This window comes from Cervus canadensis, chromosome 1 (genome assembly GCF_019320065.1).
Source record: "Cervus canadensis isolate Bull #8, Minnesota chromosome 1, ASM1932006v1, whole genome shotgun sequence".
NCBI lineage: Eukaryota > Metazoa > Chordata > Mammalia > Artiodactyla > Cervidae > Cervus > Cervus canadensis.
Genome location: NC_057386.1, coordinates 122,698,725 through 122,719,901, shown reverse-complemented (window position 1 = coordinate 122,719,901; position 21,177 = coordinate 122,698,725). Strand labels below are relative to the sequence as shown.

The 21,177-nt window shown below is 43.9% G+C and overlaps 1 protein-coding gene and 1 pseudogene across 7 annotated transcripts in view; both read left to right on the top strand.

Annotated features, from left to right (window-relative positions):
- The window catches only part of CIT (citron rho-interacting serine/threonine kinase), a 171,727-nt gene that overhangs the window by 62,845 nt on the left and 87,705 nt on the right, over nt 1–21,177 (top strand). For 5 of the 7 annotated variants that reach the window (XM_043440393.1, XM_043440404.1, XM_043440386.1 and 2 more), the window contains exon 10: nt 7,156–7,339. The exons of 1 other annotated variant lie outside the window; for it this stretch is intronic. In XM_043440393.1, the coding sequence (XP_043296328.1) occupies nt 7,156–7,339 (184 nt within the window). Of the gene's footprint in view, nt 1–6,065; nt 6,393–7,155; nt 7,340–21,177 lie in introns of those variants that run through there. One more of the 7 variants, XM_043440411.1, reaches the window with a different exon arrangement.
- Nucleotides 337–480, top strand: LOC122425872 (annotated as a pseudogene).

Sequence of the window (21,177 nt, the reverse complement as noted above, 5' to 3'; positions counted from 1 at the left end):
TGAAAAGATTCTCTTTGAGTGTTTCCATCCTATGTAGGTGTTTCACAGGGTTGCTCTATACCTAGACTAGGAGGGAGAGGGGAAGTGTTAGAAGGCTGGTTGAAGTGTGATCCAGAATTGAGAGAAAGCATCTCTAAAAGTGTAGTCTTGTGGGAAAACGTAAGTTGCTGCTTGATAGTAAGCAGCCTATAGGAGCATGACCCTTGAGAAAGGCGAGATTCAGACAAAGTGCACAACTCCATTGAGATCTTATATCTGCCCCCAGAGAGGAAACCTGCTTAGCTGCGGGCAGCCCAGCCCTAGCATCCTTGAGACTGATCAATTAAAGCATACTTCATCACTTCTTGGCCTTTTGGCTAGGATCAAATGTAGTATCTGTTCTTAGCAGATTAAAGCATACTTCAGTGATGCTAAAACTTCCATATTCGTTTTCTTTGAAGATGCCATATTAAAAACTGATCACCAGCCAAGTCAACATTACTAAAAGTCTCTTTATAACTGGGGAACCAAACATGTCAGATAATTCTTTATCTACTCAAGTCTGTTGGAAGCTAGATCCAGTTTTTCTTCTTTTTGAATTTTGTATACAGTTGTGCTGTCTGGACAAGTTACATCTGACCATTTTCTACTCAGAGGGGTGACAGTGAGGGGGCTTGCCTGAGGCTCCAGGAGATGTTTTCATGGGCTAAATTACTTATATGTATATAGTAGCTAGCTCTTCTTACCTGTCCTCTAATTTATTCTCTTGGTTCATTCCTATGCGATTTCTGATACTGGAAATCTTGCTCTTCTTTCTATTGCAACCTTTTTCTCTTGGAGTTGTTCCCTTTGTAAGAGTCACTCATTGATATTCTTAAAAATCTCTGCTCTTGCATCAGTTGTCACATTTTTGCCATGCCTTCTGTTAATCCATGTCTCCTCTGTTTCTGTTATCACTTCCTTAGTGTAGAATTTGTCATATTAACTATTGTAGACTTGTCCTTTAGAGGTTCCTAGCATCGACCTCTACCAACCATCACTATTAAAACGATCATATCAGTCTCAGGTGCTGACACCAGCCCAGCACTCTCAAACTCTTTCTAATAATCTCTTCTGTCAATCCAGTCCAGGATTTTCCCCCCTTCAAGGTCCAGCCAGGATTTCACTTGTATTTACTTCCTGGCCTCATTACCCACAGCTTTCTTGGGCTACTGTTCCCTGGCTTTTCTAAAGAAGCACTCATCTCCACTCCAGCCCGTGAAGACACCTTTTAACTAACTCTAGAGAAACAATCACCTCCATGACGCACTCCTGCAGGAACACACAAAATTCACTGTACCCACTTTGGCAATACACGGTGGCCATCACTCTGTTTACGCACTGTCCACTTTTCACAGCCTCATCTTGACCTCTGAATGACACAAATAGCCTCCTCTCCACTTATCTTGCAGTTCTGTCTTCATCATGAAGATAAATACGATCACACTGGTGCCTCAGATTTTAACGAAGTAGAAGACAGCTGATTTGGGGATAGTCTTCCTTTTAGATTTAAATGTAGCATCTAATTAATCAATTGAATACCTTTTTTAAGATGTGTGACACCATGCTAGATAGAATGAAGTTGAAAATGTCTTTGATTTACTATCATTGAATGTCCACTGTGTCCCAGGCCCAGTTCTGATTCATTATACCATCACATGATATTTATTTATGTGCCTTTGTCCTGACATTTATGTTGTCTGTTATTCCTCTTCTAACTTTGCCACACACAACTTAGCACCAGTGTCTAACCCATAGTGATAAGTAAAAGTCATGGAAGTTACATGAGCTATATCTAACTAAATTCAGGTTTTTGTTTTTAATGTGCCAATTCTTCATGACTAAATTGAGTATTCTATAGTTTCCTGTAGTGGCATATGGCATGAAATAGCCTATTAGGTTTAAGAAATTATCCCACATCTAAGGTTCTTAGTCATTCATTACTTTCACAATATAGATATGAAACCTTGAATTGGGACAGACAGGTAACTGTTCTAGGTGGTTGGTGTGTAATGGTGTCTTCTTTCCCCTCATGGAGCTTGTGTCCAGTGGGAAAAGCAGATGATCAACACTAAACCGAAATGAGAAAAATCTTTTGCATTTTTAATATTAATGTTTTATTTTGGTATGCTGGAAGTTAAAAGTTTAAATGGGATAAATGGAGCTCAGTGGGATATGTTAGAAAGAAGTAGGGTCAAGGGGATGAATCCATTTACCTTTTCATGTTTTTTTTTTTTTTTTAATTCGTGAATGTTTTTGAAGGTAATACACCCCGCCCCCAGCTTCTAATGAATGTCAAGTTTTTAAAAAGAGGATTTATAGGAGAGAGATTAACTACAGTTCTTAAAATAGCTCTTTGTTTCTGAAAGCCTTGTTCTGCCATCTTATAACTGGGTGGCGGTGGGAGGGGGGCCCTCCAGAACGTACTTGTGTAGCCCCTGCCACTAAAGAGAATGTGCCCTGATGTGACCTCAAGCGTAGGCTGACTTATTTAAAAAATATATAGGGAAAACTTCATCCTGTTTTTTTAGTGGCTCTTACCAACAAACAGATCTTAATATAGGACTTCTTATTGGCCATTATTAAATGTAGTGAGCATGGGCAGTGGGGGTGAATTGATGATTGCTCTGTCAGGAAATATTAATATAAGTACTCATTAACATATTTTTCAGACAGAACAATCTCTACTTTTAAAGCCTCTTCATTTAACTCAAACATACAGTAGCTTCTTCACGGCCTGTATTATGCCAGGTGCTCTCTTTGAAAGAGTTATTTTCTAATTGTTTAATTATGTATCTATTCAACATGTATTTATTGTGTATCTGCTCAGTGCCTGGCACTGTGCTGTGTTCTTAGGTACATTGTATACTTCCATCAATGTAGATACAAATCCAGTGATTTCACTGACCAATGAATACCTTTTTAAAGCAACAAAATCATTTTGTATGAGGATCAAAAAAAAGGGACTTTTTCCAATAGGTATAGGAAAGAGGAGAATTAGCCCCTCCCCCCAATATGTATGTGTCTGACTCTTTGCGACTCCGTGGACTGCAGCTTGCCAGGCTCCTCTGTCCATGTGGATTCCCCAGGCAAGAATACTGGAGTGGGTTGCCATTCTCTTCTCCAGGGGCTCTTCCCCACCCAGGGATCGAACCCAGGTCTCCCGCTTTGCAGGTGGATTTTTTACCACTGAGCCACCAGGGAAATCTGATATAGATGTGGTCATATACTTGGTAGTCTTCAGTGTATACAGTGTCTTAAAATCTGTCATCCAGATATTGAGCTAGTTCTCTGTTCTTTCTGATGCTCATATTAGAGGTGCATTGAACCTTCTCGTTCTTCTTCTCCTGTCTCTTTGTCTCTGTGTATTGCATTCTATATGAGCACTTTTCCAACTGTCGTGTTCTTGCAGATCACTTGGGGATCTTGTTAGAATGCAAGTGTTCATTCATGAGTCATGGTGTAAGCCCTGTGATTCTTTATTTCTAACTAACTCCCTGATGATGCTGTCAGTCTACAGATCACACCTATGAAACATGGTTCCTTGTGATTTCCTCAGGTCCTACTGCTAGTTCACTAATTTTCTCTTTAGCTGTGTCTGTTTAACAGTGAGTTTCAAACCTTAAATTCAGCAATCATATTTTTCATTTTTAGAAGTTTCAAAAATGTGCTTTGTCTTTTCTTTAGCATATCTTGTTCTTTTTTTAGAATTTTTGCTCATTTATCTTGGTAATGAATGAAAATTTATTTTATGGTCCATTTTAGATTGTTCTCTTATCTTCAGTTTTTGGGGGGTTAATTCTCCCATTTCTTGTATCTGCTGATGCTCCTTCATGGTATTTTGGGTGGTTTCTTTTTCCTTGTTATGTGTAGTTACTGATATTTACTTTTTTATTGTGGATTCATTTCTAGTTGAGAGAGTATGTGGTGTGTGTGTGTGTGTATGTATGTATGGGAATGAAAGAGAGAGAGGAGGAATCTTGCCTTCTGGGTTGTGTCCTGGGTTGTGAATGTGGCCCTTCAAATATTTCTCCATGTAATCTGCCAGTACCCTAAGGGATCATGGACCAATACTGGTGATAATGTCTTGGCTTACAGTTCCCACACCATGTAGGGTACTGTAAATACAGACACCCTCCCTGGGGCTACGGTTTTAATAGCTATGCTGTTTCTTTCCCCCTAAAGGGCTCTGGACAAGGGTGAACATCCATCATTTTCTGGTGTGTTGAGAATTTCCATTTCTCCCACTTCTCTTTGGCTTGAGGCTATGATACTTTTCCCTGTCCAAATGTGGCTCCCAGAAGAGCCCCTCTTTTCAGCATTTCCCGTTTTAGCCAGCTGACTACCTGTCTAAAGGCTGACGTTCTTGGCTTTTCATCTGTCCTGTGAATTTCTCACCTGTTACCAGCGGGGGTATTTCATGTTGACTTCTCCCTCATATTGAAGCTTCCCTGGCCCTTGATCTAATCTTAACTACACAGACTAGCCTTGAGCCTGGTGGAGTTTAAAGAGGGATCTTATTTCATAGTACAGAATTTCTCAGTTGTAATTGTTTCACAGAGGGTGACTCCTGCCCCTATATTAATCATACTCCTCACTCAGAAATTCTATTTCAGTCTCTCAAAGATAAATTAGTATATAGTAGAAAGGGAATTAAACTTCTGCTAAGAATGAGATGAAATGATGAACACAAACATGTGTGAGTGTGTCCGTGCCTTGGGCAGAGAGAAGCATACTCAACACAGATTCTGCTGTTTCCCACTAGCCTTGTAACCATGGGGTCTGTCACAAACATCTGTGTCATGTGGGCAATAATAACAGCAGGTAGTCTGTATGGAGTGTTTATTACATACAAAAAACTGTGTCAGTAACACTTTATATAGATTTCTTTCACTTAAACCTCCTAGCAGCCCTTTGAGGGAGTTTTCTCTATGTTGAAACTGAGGGTCAGAGAGGTTAAGGGACTTTGTTTCCCAAGGTCACAGTGCTGGTAAGTGGTAGAGCTGGGGTTTGAACCCACTTAGTCAAAGTATGCTGAAACTCCAATACTTTGGCCACCTCATGCGAAGAGCTGACTCATTGGAAAAGACCCTGATGCTGGGAGGGATTGGGGGCAGGAGGAGAAGGGGATGACAGAGGATGAGATGGCTGGATGGCATCACTGACTCGATGGGCATGAGTTTGAGTAAACTCCGGGAGTTGGTGATGGACAGGGAGGCCTGGCGTGCTGTGATTCATGGGGTCGCAAAGAGTCGGACACGACTGAGCAACTGAACTGACTGAGTCAAAGTATGTGCCACCAACCATGATGCCTCCATATTAATATCATCTACAAATCTCTCTCCATATATTTCCTCAGTCTTTATCTGAGTTTCCTTATTTTGGGATGGGACACTTTTTTGTCCTCATGAAATATAATTTCCATTAAAAAGTGTTTTGTATGTGTTTTTTGTTTTTTTTTTTCTCCTTGAATAAAAGATATTGGGTAATGGAAATCCAATTGGATTTGAGCCCATGTTGATGGAAAGTATATATGGGAGGGGGCTGAAGCATTCAATGATTTTTCTTTCCATCACCTAATTTTTAAAGTATTAAGCAAGTAGGTTCTGACATTAACAGGGAAGATTTAAATTCTCTAAGAGCTTGGTGGTGTTAAATAATTTTCTGGAAGTGCACATATTACGTTTTCAGTCTCCTACCACATCTCAGTGCACCTGAAGCTCTGAGAATGTTCTTTTTGCATTTCCTGGGAGCTGCCAGACCTCCTCATTCTGTCTTCATCTCCTCCCCACTCCACATCCCTTCACTACTCCATCTCCTTCCCGATGCTGCCTGCTGCTTCTGATGTTGTTGTTGTCACTGGGGAACTTTGGAAACAGCCAGATTCTTTGGAGTCTGTAAGTGGAAAACAGACTGCTGCTCCTATCTGGCACTGAGCTTTGTCTAGAAAACAAGGAGTTAAAAAAGAAGCCTGGTCCAGGGAAGGGCTGTGACAACTGTCCTAGGGGGCGCTCTCGAGAGCTCTGGCCGTGACTCATGCTGCTCTGTCACTCAGATCAGCATTGGCCCCTGCCACGCAGGCAGCCAGGTGGGGTTACCGCCAGAGCAGGCACAGAGCGGGGAGCATGAAGCCTGCACTGCGGGGGATGTGATGCCCAGCTCGCCTGCTCACCCAGCCTGCCTACCACAGACGCTTCAGCCTGCAGCCATGGTAACGCTTCTGGCTGGCTGTACCCCCAGGAGCCCACCACAATGGGCAGCCTCCTGGTGACTGATGGACCAGTGTCCACCTCCCCGACTGAGAGAGCTTAGTAGGTCCGCAGGAAGCGGAGAAGATGTAGGACGTTCCTAGCTGGGAGTCATGCCTTAACGAGGTAGGACGCAGCTGTCCATCCACACTGTCAGCACGCAGGGGTGCTGTACATCACTGGGAAGAACTTTATTTGGCTGGCATTTCATTATGCTGATTAAACTGCGGTGGATTCATGGGGTGTGATCGAGTTGGGAAGGAGGGATAATGAACTTAAAAAAAAAAAAAGTGGTCCATAAGAGCTGCGAGTATACTCATCCGGATATGAATGGGCTAGACTGCAGTGCTCTCCTCACACTAGTTACATACCTCTCAAACCCCCTCTCCTGCCCCTCCTTCCTCTCACTCTGGCTAATCCATAAAATGTAGAAACTCTACCTTATCCCAGTGATTAGCACTAAGTGTGAACGATTTAGATCTATCTGGAAGAGGGAATAAATAGGTTTAGGTTCATCTGGCATGCCAGCACCAGCCAGCTGATGCTCCGTAGCAGCCTTCTGGAAATATCAGCAACGAGTTCCCCAAGAAGTGCTTTCTTCCCGTTCTACCAAGTGACCTGTTTGAGTTCACCCTTCAGTTTCTCCCGGCAGGAAGGCAGCCCGTCTGCGGGTTGGTGGCCATGTTGGCAGGGAAGGGGTTAAGCTCTTGTTGCTGTAAAGCGGAGCAGAGGCTGGGTCTGCCTGTGTGTGAGCGAGATTGAAAGCAGGCGCTGCAGTGCCATCAGGATCGCCGAAGGAGTGAGACGATTTTCTTCTCCGCAACAGTGTTGAATCCGTCTGAATTTTTCTCCCCCCCCAACCCCTTCTTCTTGTTTTTTCTTTAACCAGCTCCTCCCCCCTTCGTTCCCACCCTCAAGTCTGATGATGACACCTCCAATTTTGATGAACCAGAGAAGAATTCGTGGGTTTCATCCTCTCCGTGCCAGCTGAACCCCTCAGGTTTCTCGGGTGAAGAACTGCCGTTTGTGGGGTTTTCGTATAGCAAGGCACTGGGAATTCTTGGTAGATCTGAGTAAGTGAAATTTTGACTTTTCTAAGGGACCTGCATTGATACAAGGCATAGAGCCCAAAGGTGGTGGTGGTGGCGGCAGGGTGGGGGGAGTGTGGTGGAGGAAAACTGTTAATCAGCCTGCATTTGAAGAGCAATTTACCTGGTTGGGCTTTGGTGGGATAGACCGTTCATATTCTCATTTTCCTGCGTTTAAAGGTACCTCTTCCTGTTCATAGCATCGTAATTGTCAATTGGGTACTTTGGGTTAGTTTTTCAGTCTTTGGTCTTCTTTAGAGGGGAGGAGGCAGTGGGAGATACCTAGCAGTGCAGATCCTCGGTGAAGGGAGAAATGTACAGGGCTGAGCTGAGCTGTCTGTTTATCCATCTGTGTATCCCTCTGTCTCTCAGGTGGGTAGATGGAGGTTGCTATCTTGGCAGGGTTGAAAGAATCCTAAAATCTGTTTCTCATGAGGTAAGGGTTAGCTGAGCTGCAAGTGGCTGTACGAAAGCCCTGACGGAGGGATGGTGCTCAGCTCGGCTCAAAGTCTGCTGCAAGATCCAGGATCTGCCAGCTGAGCCTCTGAGCCAGCAAAGCACTGGTGGCCAGAGGGAGCCCCGTTACCGTGAGCCACCGGGCGGGCGTGTGATGTAGCCGAGTCATTGATTCACAGAAGCTGGGCTTCACCGGGGAAAAAACAGACCAGGAGACTAGGAAATGGAAGTATAAATATCACTGTCAGCCTCTTGACACGATTGCTCTTTCTCCATTCTTGAAAAAGCTAATGAAAAATGTGTTAGTCCAGCGCTTGGCAGTTGGAGACAGCGGGCGGGGGTCCCTGGCTTCCAGCCTCCTGGATATTTGTCAGAAATGCAGTAGCTTCTGTGGATGTCAGAGCTCAATGTCTTGCTTCGTTCTCATGATCTGATGACATTTTGTGTTCAGGGGTGTGAGTTCCCCTGGAAGGTCTTGAACCAGATTGTGTTATGCGCCCTGAAGCCCCAGCTCCCTCACTTGGAGGCTCTTGGAGTAATGTTGGGTGATCAGTGGCTGCCCACTTAGAAAACAAGCAGAATTTGATTTTATCTTGGCAGCATTTATTCCCGATTTGTTGTGCTTGTAGCTCCGATATCGATTTGAAGGGATGTCATGTGGGTTCTTGGATGGTGTCTCCCCATGGGTGCTATTTTGACAGTAACGTTCCTGAAAAGATTTCAGACATCTGGGGGGTAACTGGGCACTTGATGAGACGTAAGGGCTGCAGTACTGTGGGCTGCAGTAGAATTTGAAGAGCTGTTTGGGTTGAAAGAGACCGAGGTGACCCTTTTTTCCTCCCTCCCTGGGGGCTTGCATTAAAACTCAGGGTTTTCAGTAGTGGTGGCTGTACCTTGCTGGCTAATTTGCTCTGCAGCCCTGAAGCAATCTGGATCATGGGAGAAGAGGCAGAAAGCTCACTAGCTGTTGAATGTGCCATCAGATGGTTTGAAACGGCCCAGCAGGGCTGGGAGGTTTTGCACTGGCATCGAAGAGCGGGGCAGAATTGGAGGCCTGCTGTTAAAGGATACATAGTTAGTGGGCAGCTTAACCTTGACATACACAGCGCACTGAAGGTCACCCGTTGGACTGGACAGAGGTGCGTGGAGAGTTCTAGTTCTGGTCACCAGTGGGCTAGGCGGATCAGAAAGAAAGCTTGCTTGGGGTGCTAACCAGTGATCTGAAAAACTGGGAAGGACTTGAGGGAATGAGATTTCAGGGGCAAAGGCAAAATGATGTGGGGGCTCTCAGGCGTTGCAGTTAATCTGAAGCAGTGTGTGATTAATTGCCTATTTTTCAGGAAGACTGTGATTGCATCTTTTTGCTTCTCACAGAAGACTCAGTTAAGGGAGCTTTCCGACAGGGGCATCTCAGTATTAAGGCCCAGGCACTCGATAAATATTTGTGGATTTAATTTACTCATGATCCTTTCTCTCAGATTGTGTTTATATTGCTCACTGTATTTGAAGATAATGCTGTTTCACCTTTGATAGTTCAAAATATATCTCTAGAGCATAAAATGAGCTTCCGTCCATGCCCGTAACAGATGCTTAACAAGATCCTCATTAAAGTGTCCATGCAAACAAAACTGTGTATTACTTATCTGGACGATGTAATTGAAGTATTCCTGTCGGTGGGTGGGTGGTATGGATCAGTGCCCTTTCCATGGTGATTTGGGAATGGAATCAGAAAGATTTCCTTTCATCTTATAATGTGGTCTTGCTGTTGGACTTATTCATTCAGCCTGGGATACTATGGGTGAAACCTACAACATCATTTTAGAAATTCACCCCACCTGTTGGGCACAGGTAACCCTGGATATATTGGATCATCATCATTAGAAATTCAGAAAAGATGCAGTGCTGACATTACTTAGAAGCCCCTGCAGTTTTGATAACTTATAATCGTTACAAAATTCATTTGGAGGTAGGAGGGGGACATTTTCTGGAGAGGCCACCATTGCCACCAGAGACCTGGGGTTTCTCCGAGATTTTCTTCTCCTCCCCCTCCCTGTTTCAGCATCACAGGTTTTTGTTTACACACATTGATTACCTATGCTGTTACTCACTCTTCACACCACTGAGGAAATTGCAGATGCTGCTGTACTGTGTTGGAAAGAATTGACCCCAGATCTCTTGCCACTAAACTGAATGAAATGTTCAGAGGTGGAGCTGAATGAAAGAGGAATTTTCACAGAGACTCTCACAGTCAGAATGATTTTAATTATTGTGATCGCTCATCACTTTTTAGGATCCTTTTTTGGGACCCCAAACTATTTTTAAGCCAGCCATTGAATGCATCATTTTAGGTTTAACAAGAATCTTTTTTTTCCTCTAAGATTTATTCATTTATTTTTGGCTATGGTGGGGCCTTTGTTGCTGCACTCGGGCTTTCTCTGGTTGAGGTGAATGGGGGCTGTTCTTCATTGTCGTGTGTGGCTTCTCATTGGTGTCTTCTCTGGTTGCGTAGTTGTGGCTTGTGGACTCTGGAGTGCTGGCTCAGTAGTTGTGGCACACAGGCTTAGTTGCTCCACAGCATGTGGCATCTTCCCGGACCAGGAATTGAACCTGTGTCTCTTGCATTGCGAGGAGGATTCTTAACCACTGGACCACCAGGGAAGCCCTGAGGTTTACTGAAAATCTTGATCTCAGCATTCTGAGTCTGAGCTGTAGTGGTAGTTCCTTGCACTTGAGTTGGAGGGAGTGAGAGAGATCCTACAAACTAGTTCTGGTTGTCTCTGGGGTGGAATGATGGCAAAGTTCATGCTGGAGAGTGTGTGTCTGGTGCATCTTTCTTTTTAACCAACAGTAACCCAAACCAAACCCCGAAGCTCTGAATGCCTGGGTGTTCCTCTGAGCCTCTGTTTGCTTGGATTTGACAATGGAGGGATAGTAACAGAAATCAGTGTGTTAAGGGTTTAAAAATATAATGGATCTCAGCTCTCCTCCCTCCTCTGTCAGCATGGGTTATGTTTTTTTTTTTTTTAGGTCCCTCTCCTCCTTCCTAGAATCAATGCATTTCTGCAAACCTTCAGTATAAACTCTAGAAGGAAAAAGCCAGTTGATTTTACATTTTGTGTTAGTTTTTGCACATGCTGGTTTTATGCTTTTAGAGAAGTTGGAAATCTTAGAGGACCAATGGGATCTAGAAGAGACTGGAATCCGTGGGATGACAGTGTCTGAAGAGGCTATTTTTAGGATGGGGGCTTTCTCTTTTGATTCAGGGCTTTTTCCTTTCCTTTTGAGTGGATCTGAAAATTTATTCTTGGAACCAGCCATTCAAATACTGTGGAAGGGTGAAAAATGGCTTCCACCAGTGCCTTTCTGGATTTTCAGAGAGCCAGTTTGGGGTGCCTCTTCCTTGCTCTACTGGGGCCTCTTTCATGTCACTTTCTTCAACTGAAAGTGAGATACCTGCCTCTTAGGGCTGTTGGGAGGATGGTATGAAATAGGTAAAGTACTTAATCTAGTCTCTGGCACATGGATAAGTCATACTGAATGTCCACTTAAGTTATTTTTATTACTTCTACACTAGTCTCTATATGAAAGATGTCCTTCTGTATACTGTATATGTGAAACAATAAATATCATAATAAATAGTAAGCAATAAATATCATAGTCCAAAGTCATGCCAGACCAGAAACCCAGCTTCCCAGGCCCTGGGAATTTCCTGCTAGAGATGCTTGAACACCCTGATCCATCGCAAGTTGATATGCAGCTCCCACATCCCTGCAGGTTAGAGATGGCTTTTGGGGTGGAGTGGTGGGGGCCAGAATTTGAAGGCCCAGCCCCAGAATGGGTTCCTTCCCATCCATTTGAACAAGTCAGAGCATATATGTATGGAATACTTCATGGGACACAAGGCAAACACCTTGACTGAGAATATCACTGGATGTTGAAGTACTTTAGGAGTATTAGGACGGTAAGGCAAAAAGTCTTAATGTGGAAGCCACTTAACGGGTAATGCCGATTCCCAGTTTTTGCCAAAGTCCAGTGATGATCTTTGTTGGAATGTCTGTTTCCCCACATGGGCTGTGATCTGAAAGGCAAGGCTGGGGCTTATTCATCCTGGTTTTCCTGGAGCACAAGATAATATAAACTCTCAGAAAATAGGTGTGTTGGAATTGACTTTACAAGCAGACTAATGGAAGGTCGAGTATTTGCCTCAGCTTCTTAAAAGACAGTGGATTTGGGGGAGTGGGGAGGCACATGGAGAGAATTTCCGGTGGTCAGGGAGATAAGAGTCACCCGTCCTTGCAGGGTACCGACTCTGTGCCAGGCTCTGCTCCAATCACTTTGCATAGGCTAACTCACTTAAACTATACAACAGCTCCCAAGGAAGGCACCATCATCATTTCCATTTTACAGGTGAGGAAACTGAGACATGGAGAGAGAGTGAGCAACTCACTGAAGGTCATGTAGCTCCTAGTGGCTCTGCTGAGACTTGAACCCAGGCAGGGTGGCTCTAGGGTCTCTTAGCCACTGTGCTAGGCTGCCAGATAAATGCAATACATGAGAAATAGGGACATAGGTAAGGGGTCCCCAGGTTCCCATGCTTGTCAGAAGCAGATGCCTGTCGTGGGTGGTGACTGAACAGTGGGGGTGGGACGGAGGGGGAGAAGGGCTGATGGGCTGTAGAAAGGTTAGGTTTTGTTCTCTGTTTCTGAGAGTTTGTCAAGTAGGTAGGCTGCATAGCTCTTGGGGTTGATGACTTCTGCCTCTTCATTTAGAGGCTCTCGCCTGGCTTGTGTCTGTGTGTACATGAACATGTGCACACACACTTTCTCCCTGAGAGTTCTTATTTGCTTGAGTGTAAGCTTGGTGAGGACAAGGTACTGGTTCGACCTTGTCCTCCACTCTCCCTTAAGGTGGATCACAGACAAGCTGCTCAGTAGGCATTGTGGGAGAGTCGATCCAAATCATTTTTAGGGTCACCGCTCTCAGTTTGTTGATGACTCTGTGATCCATGCCTGTTCACATCTATGTTTTGTATTTCACTGCCTCCTGCTATCCATTTTGGGAAGACTTATTTACCAGCCAAAGACGGCCTGGGCTCTCCAGTCTGTCCTACTTACTTTTTACTAAAATACTAAAAAACTTTATTCCTTCCCACCTCCAGCCCAGACCTTTCTGTCATTGCGCTTGCTGCCTCCCCATGGTGGACAGCCTTACCTGTGTTTCAATTTGTTTGAACAGTAGCAGAATCTGCTCTGGTTCGTGAAGGTTTGCATCATCTGTACCTCCCAAATCGGTTACAGAACCCGCCCTAGCTTCCCCCCATGGACACTGCCATTGAGTGCTCCGTGCTGTTTCCACTCCTCTGTCCCCTCAACCAGCTGCCTAACCCTTGCCTCCATGTTATTGTGTTGGGTTTTCTCCTCTTGCTTAATTTCTTCTCTCTCTTAGTCAAGCACATCTTGTTCTTGCCTTATTCTGTTCTCTATTTAGACTGTGCGTGCCTGCCTCGCAAGCCTGGCAGGACCATTCTGCCGCCTTCTCATTTGTCTTAAAGATACCTTTAGGAAATCCAATCCAAACGATCCCAGCCCAGTCCTGAAGATTAGACTCCAGAAGATGTGTTGAATGCATTTTTTTGCTGGCCTACACATGCTGATTTGCATGGTTGCCTCGGATCCCTTAAGAAGACAGTAATTGACTAAATGGTGCTGTATGTTCCCAGTCCCAGTGCCAGTTTGGCAACTGTCCCTTCTCCTAAGTGAATTTCTCTTGCTTCTCTCTGTTTTATTTGTCTTGCGTCTCCTGACCTCTCTCACCTTCCTTTCTCTGACAGGCTTCCTGAAAGAATAGCCTACGCTCAATGCCTCTTTTCCAACCTCTCCAACTTTATGGAAATCACTGAATTTAGTGGTTTCTGCCCCCTCCCCACGTGATGCCATTAGTTGCCAGATGTGTCTGAAACTTTCTTCTCTTTCTCATTATGAGAACTTGGTTTTCCCTTCCTTCCACTTCACTGCCCTTCTCACTCTTCCATGGCTGTTTCAGGCTTTTGAGATGTTGCATTGTCCCCTAAACTCCACCTTCATTGTCTTTTTCCCCTGTTCTGGATGATCTCATTCAGTCCTTTGTCTGTAACTCTCACCTGCCCATGGACTTCCTCCCCTGTTCATCACCACCAGGATGTCCTACTAGCATCTCAACATCCCTGTCACCAACAGACTCACTTGCTCACTCAGTAAGCCACTTGGCAGCAGTTTTGTTTTCCTCATCTCATTTAAGGAACTACCACTTTTTCCTACCTTTCTAGGCAAGAAAACTGAGTCATCTTAAACGGGGTTTCATCCCCTCTCATCTCCTCCGTCGCCAAGTTTTCTAAGTTGTGCCTTTTGCGTCTATGCCCTTTTTTCTGTCCTCACCGCCACCACTCATTGAGTTTTGCTTGGACCATTGCAGTAGCCTCCTGACTGATTCATCTGCCTCTGGTTTTCCCTGATCTAATCTACCCTCTCCAGAGGGTGGAATTCTCCCGAAGCACAAGTTGGATGATGTCATTCTCCAGCTCAGACCTTGTAGCATCACGATGTGCACAGAATTAATGACCACTCCCGAGCTTGGCATTCATGCCTGGTGTGCCAAGACCCCAGCCTGCCTTCTCACTCACCCCTTCTTGTGCCCTATGTTTGGCGAAGCTCCTCAGCCCTCATTGAGGATGGGGACCATGTCTTCTACCCTTTGCATGAAATAGGACCTTGCTTCTGGCAGGCCTTCAATGAACATTTGTCAAATGGAATTAAAAGTGGTTAAGGATTATGCCAGTTCTTCTGCACAGTTTATACAGCTGCTCATGGAAGCTGTCAACTGTTGTGCACCCAGAACTGTGCTGAATGGCTCTTCACATGTATTTCATTAAGTCCTCACTATCTCACTGTAACTGTGTGAGGAGGCTATATTATTCCCATCCTACAGAGGAGGACACCGAGGCTCAGCAAGATTTTGTAGGTAGTTACAGATCTGAGACTCAGACCCATAGGCTGTACCACTACACTGCCCAGCCTCCAACAACCCTGGCCCTGATAGAGCATGTGGGATCGATGGATTAGCCTAATAATAAAGGTGAAAGAGCTGACTTTACTGAGAATTCACTGTACCAGACATTCTTCTAAGGGATTAACAAACATTTTCATTTAATTCCAGCGGTAACCCATAGTCTTACAGAGAAAGAAACTGACCAGGAAGCTTGGATTACTACTTAAGTTCACTCGCCATGCATGTGGCAGAGGATGGCCATCTCTTCCAGCTTTAACTTTAGAGCTAATATAAGCATTGTTTGTTTATTTATTTGTTTTGGCTGCACTGGTTTTTTGTTGCTGCCTGGGCTTTTCTCTAGTTGGTCTACTCTGTAGTTGCAGTGCTTAGGCTTCTCATTGCTGTTGCTTCTTTTGTTGGGGAGCGCAGGCTTAGTTGCTCTGAGGCATGTGGGATCTTCCTGGACCAAGGATGGAACCCGTGTCACCTGCGTTGGCAGGTGTATTCTTTACTATTGAGCCACCAGGGAAGCCTAGCATTCTTTGTTTTGCAGGATGGACCGTTGCACACTCGTTGCAAGTGTAGGCTTTGGGCTCAGGTGGATATAGACTCTGCCCGCCCCCCGCTAGCTGTGTGAACAAGGTATTTAACCTCTTAGCTTCAGTTTCCTTCTGTAGAAAGTGGAGGTTATTCTTGGCTGTGTGCTGGGTTTGTTGTGGGGTCACTCAGAGCATATAGTGTTGGTGCCAGGAGCACAGTGACTGTTCATTTCATGTTTGCTGCTGTTATTTAGGGGTGAAGATGGGCCCATGGGTGCTTTGGATTCTCTTCTCTTCCTCGCTCCTCTTAACAAAGTCATCTTGCTGGTTTCTGCCCATTGAGACAATCAGGCTCCATGGGGGTGCCTGACAGATGTCCTGATATCTCCATCCAAGTTTTTACTCAGAATGGAGCCTGTGATGTATTAGTTAAACCTGTACCCTTTGTAAAACACACCCCAGGCTCCTGATAGGACATACTTCCCTTGGGGTCTGGAACTAGGTGCTGGGGGAGACGGACGTGCACTGTGTCCAGCCTGGGGGTCACACACTCCCACTCCAACACTGTGCTAGAGCGTCCCCTGGATGGGACAGAGCATGTATCCTCATGACGTTGTTGTCCCAGAACCAATGCTGAGCACCTCCCGTGCAAGGACCAGAGAGCTTTCCCAAGCCAGCGTTGATCTGATGCACTTCTTATTTTGGATTTCTTTGTCCCACTGATACCTTTAAACTGAGACTGTCCAGGGCACAGAATTGCTTGGCACATCATTCATTCATTTGTTTATTTGTTCATTGAGCAAATACATAGTTCTAAGCCTGTGGCATGGCTGAGCAAGATAGATAAGGTCCCTGCCTTCACAAAGCTAACATTCTGTGCAGGGAGACAGAGAGAGGATAAGTAAGTTCATGGATAAGAAAGTTTTCAGATGGTGGGAAGTGCTGTGAAGAAATCTGAACCTGGGTGGGGAATGGCTGGGAACCAGCACTTTTGTCCCCGAGGCCGGGACAAGCTTGTGGCTGTCCAGTGAACAGCAAGCTTGCTGGAGCAGTCAGAGCTTCAGCATGCGTGGGAGATGTGGTCCGAGAGGAGACAGGCAGGGTCTCTGATTTTGGATCTTGCTGTATTTGTGATGAGCAGGAAGCCTTTTCAGGACTTTGAGTCGGTATATGGAGAGTCTGGTTCTCATTGTGCAGAGGGGTCCTCTGATCATTATTTTGTGGATAAGAAGATGAGCAGGGTTGGCTTCAGGGAGAAGAGTTAGATTACTGCAGCCATCCAGGCAAGAGGTGGTAGCATGCCAGTGAAATTAACCTGCAGAGCTAGGCCCTGGCTTAGAGATGGGGACCATATTAGAAATCATGTAACTATGCTTTTATTAATGACACAAATTTTAATAAATGATTCCAAAGCGTATGCTGTAATTCAGCTGGAGACCACTGCTCTGTGTGTGTGTGTGTGTGTGTGTATGTGGTGTGTGTGTGGGTTGGCACAGGGGGTTTGGTAAGCCCCAAAGCTAGCTAGATTCAGAAGCAGCTTTTTAGGAGAGTGGTATTTTGGGGGTAGCAGTTCCCCCTTATCTGCTGGGAATACATTCCAAGACCCCCAGTAGGTGCTTGAAACAGCATATAGTATTGAACACTATTTATATACTTTTCCCCCTGTATATACATACATACCTATGATAAAGTTTACTTTATAAATTAGGCACACTAAGAGAATATCAGAATTGCTGCATCACTACTCTTGGGCTTTGGGGCCATTACTAAGTATAATAAGGTTTACTTGCACTCAAGTAGTGTGATGTTTCGGCAGTTGATCCCATAGCCAAGTCAGCTAGCGGGTAGTATATAGTGTAGATTGACTGGATAAAGGGATGAATCACATCCTGGGCAGGACAGAGCAGGGCAGTGGGAGATTGCATCACACTGCTCATCTCAGTGCTCGGTTGAAAGTTTATAAACTGTTTATTTCTAGAATTTTCCACTTAATATTTTTGGGCCACAGTTGACCATGGGTAACTGAAACCGTGGATTGGGTTGAGGCAGGGACTGTTGTATTTCTAAGTGTTCATGATGGACACCAGTGTGTATTTTAAAATGAGCTTATAAAGTTAGTTCATAAATTTCAGAATGCTCAATCTTAAAAGCCAATACATTTTTGGAACAGAATGCCGATGAGTGTTTTATTTTTTGCACCATATTGCATCTTGCGCTCACATGTATTTTTAGTGCCTTTGGCCACAATGAAGGTAGAGCCCGTGGCTGAGCTAATTTTGATTCCCTCGTTTTAGCCTCCACTATCCATTCTTGTTTATCTTGAGGATATCTGTGATTTGTGATCTGTGATTTGGAGGCAGTCTTGTAGACTTGAGGTCATCTTCCCAAGGAAATAAATGGATGGCTTGGTGTTTAAACATGATCTTAATTATTACTGCAGTGATTAGAGAGAACTCAACACATATACTTCTTTTTAGGTTGGAAGTACAGATTGTGTTTTTTGATATGAAGTTTTCTTTTGATAGTTTATTAAGAAAAAATGTATTTTTTTTGCGTTATGGGAGTTATTTATAGACATCAAGAAAACTGCATTTTGTCATTTTCCTTAAATGTTGAGGTTACATGTAAAAGCAATTTTTAGGTCACATCAAATACATCTTAAGAAAATATTCTCTCTGCTGCAGCAATAATGACCAAGCCCAACCTTCCCTCTGTGTCATACACCATTACCTCTATTAGTACTCTTTGGGTCTCTATAATTATAAAGCAGATGTGTATATTGGGAAGAGATGTTGATTTCAGAGTAAATTTTTCTAGAAAATAGAAGCTGGAAAAAAAAGGAAAACCCAAACTTGGCTTTGTGCTTGAAGAGACAGCACTGCTGTGTGTGGGTGGGTGGCTGCATGCACCCTCTGCTCAGAAGTGCCTTTTCTCTCCATGGGGATAACTGGCTGTGTATCAGAGATGTGGCCAGGAGGAGTAGGCAAGCAATGTGTGGGCAGGATGCATGTTCTTTTATTAGCATCGAGCCCAGAGCATGAACCAACCTGGGCCTCTGAAATCTGTACTGTCTCCTGTTTAATTACCCCACCCCCACCCCCGAGCCACCAAATGATGGAGAAAGAGTTGTTCTTCTACGTGAAATGAACTATTTCTGGGAGGTGGCTGTGGACTGAGCTGGCTTATGGATGTTCTTGGGTACCTAAGCTTTCTTGGGCCTGGAGTCACCCTCCCAGCATTGCACGAAGCTAGTCATGGGTAGAGGTTACCTTCCCTTGCCTGGTCCATTTCCCTGTCTTCTTTGACTTCACTCCTCTGGGTCTCTGTGGCCGTTTTCTTTAGTTTGTCCAAGGCCATCCAGCCAACAAGTAGCAGAGTTGGGATTCCCATGATTTGTAGAACCCAATTTTGAACCAACATCCAGCTCTTCTGACATTCATCTGCACCCCTATCATCAGAATGTGCTTAGTAGGAGAACCTAGAGGCCACAGGGTTAGCTATTCCTTGGCCTCAGTGCCACAGGATACTAATAATACCCTCCTTAGAGGATTGTTGGGAGGATTCAGTTTGGTCACCCTAAAGAACCAAACACAGTGCCTGATATAGGGCTCAGTAGATGGGCATTATTATTGATGACAGAAGTGGTGGCATTAATTCTTTCTCCTACACTCCTACTTCTTTGAGGACAGGAATTGTGACTTCTTAACTGGATAGCCTTCACAGAAGAGTTTTGCAACTTGGCACTATTGACATGTTGGGCCAGATAATTCTTTTTGTGGGGGGTTGTCATGTGTGTGGTAGAATGGTTGAGCAGCATCTCTGGCCTCTACCCACTCGATGTTAATAGCACTCCCATCCCTAGTCATGAAAATCAAAAAAGTCTCCAGACATTAGCATGTGTCCTGTTGGAGGCAAAATTGCCCAGTTGAGAACCACTGGTCTGCACATACTCCCATGGGATCACAGGGCTTTTATATTCTTCCTTATATATATATAAAGGATATGTGTGTGTGTATATATATCCTTTCTATCTATTTTACACTTGTATAAGGTGGTCAGAAAATACAGGCATACCTTGGAGATATGGCAGTATTACCTGCAGTAAGGTGAATATTGCAATAAAACAAGTCACACAAATTTTTGGTTTCCCGGTGCATATAAAAAGTTATGTTATGGTATACCATAGTCTTTTAAGTGTGCAATAGCATTATGTCTAAACAGTCTACATCCCTTAATTTAAAAATACTTTATTACTAAAAAATGCTAACCATCATGTAAACCTTAAGTGGGTCATAACCTTCTTGCTGGTGCAGGGTCTTGCCTCCATGCTGATGGCTTGACTGATCAGGGTCATATTTGCTGAAGGCAGTTTTTTAAAGTAAGATGACAGTGAAGTTTGCTACATTGATTGACTCTTCCTTTCACAAATGCTTTCTGTGTAGCATGCAATGCTGTTTGATAGCATTTTACCCATGGTAGAACTTCTTCCAAACTTGGAGTTAATCCTCTGAAACCCTGCTGCTGCTTTTTCAACTAAGTTTATGTAATATTCTAAATCCTGTGTTGTCATTTCAACAGGCTTCACAGCATCTTCACCAGGAGTAGATTCCATCTCAAGAAATCACTTTCTTTGCTCATCCATAAGAAGCTACTCCTAATCTGTTAAAGTTTTATTGTGAGATTCTAGCAATTCAGACACCTCTTCAGTCTCTACTTCTAATTCTAGTTCTCTTGCTGTTTCCATCACATCCGCAGTTATTTCCTCCACTGGAGTCTTGAACCTCTCAACGTCATTCATGAGGATTGGAATCAGCTCATGAAACCAATTGCTCATGTTGATATTTTGATTTCTTCCCGTGAATCACAAATGTTCTTAATGGCGTCTATTAATAGAATGGTGAATCCTTTCCAGAAGATTTTCAATTCACTTTGCCCAGACCCATCAGAGGCATCGGTATCTATGGAACAGATACAGAATCACTATCTAAAATCATGTGTAAACAGATGTGCTGTCATTCCCACTTTATTGTTCTAGAGAGCACAGGCAGAGTAGATTTATTTTTTAATTTTTAAAATTGTTATTGGCGTATAGCTGCTTTACAATGTTGTGTTACTTTCTACTGTACAGCAGAGTGAATCAGCTCTAGGTATACACATATCCCCTCTTTTTTGGATTTCCTTTCCATTTAGGTCACCGCAGAGCTTTGAGTAGAGTTCCCTGTGCTATACAGTATGTTCTAATTAGTTATTTATTATATACATAGTATCAGCAAAGAGTAAATTCAGCATAATTCTTAAGGGCTCTGGGATTTTTGGAATGAGAAATGAGCATTGGCTTCAACTTTAAGTCACCAGCTACTTTAAACCCTAACAAGAGAGCTGGCCCATCCTTTGGAGCCAGGCATTGACTTCTCCTTTCTGGCTATGAAAGTCCTAGATGGTATTTTCTTTCAATATAAGGCTGCTTGTCTACATTGAAAATCTGTTGTTGGTTATTATTTTAAGTTAATTATTTTAGCTAGATCTTCTGGATAATTTGCTGCGACTTCTGTATCAGCCTTTGTGGCTTCAGCTTGTAATTTTGTTATGGAGACACAACTTTTTTCCTTAAACCTCATGAACCAACTTCTCTTAGCTTTAGACTTTTCATCTGCAGCTTCCTCACCTCTCTTAGCTTCACAGAATTGAAGAGAGTTAGGGCCTTGCTCTGGATTAGGCTTGGACTTAATTAAGGGAGTGCTGTGGCTGGTTTAATCTATCTGGACTGTTAAAACTTTCTTCACATCAGCAAGAAGGCTATTTTGC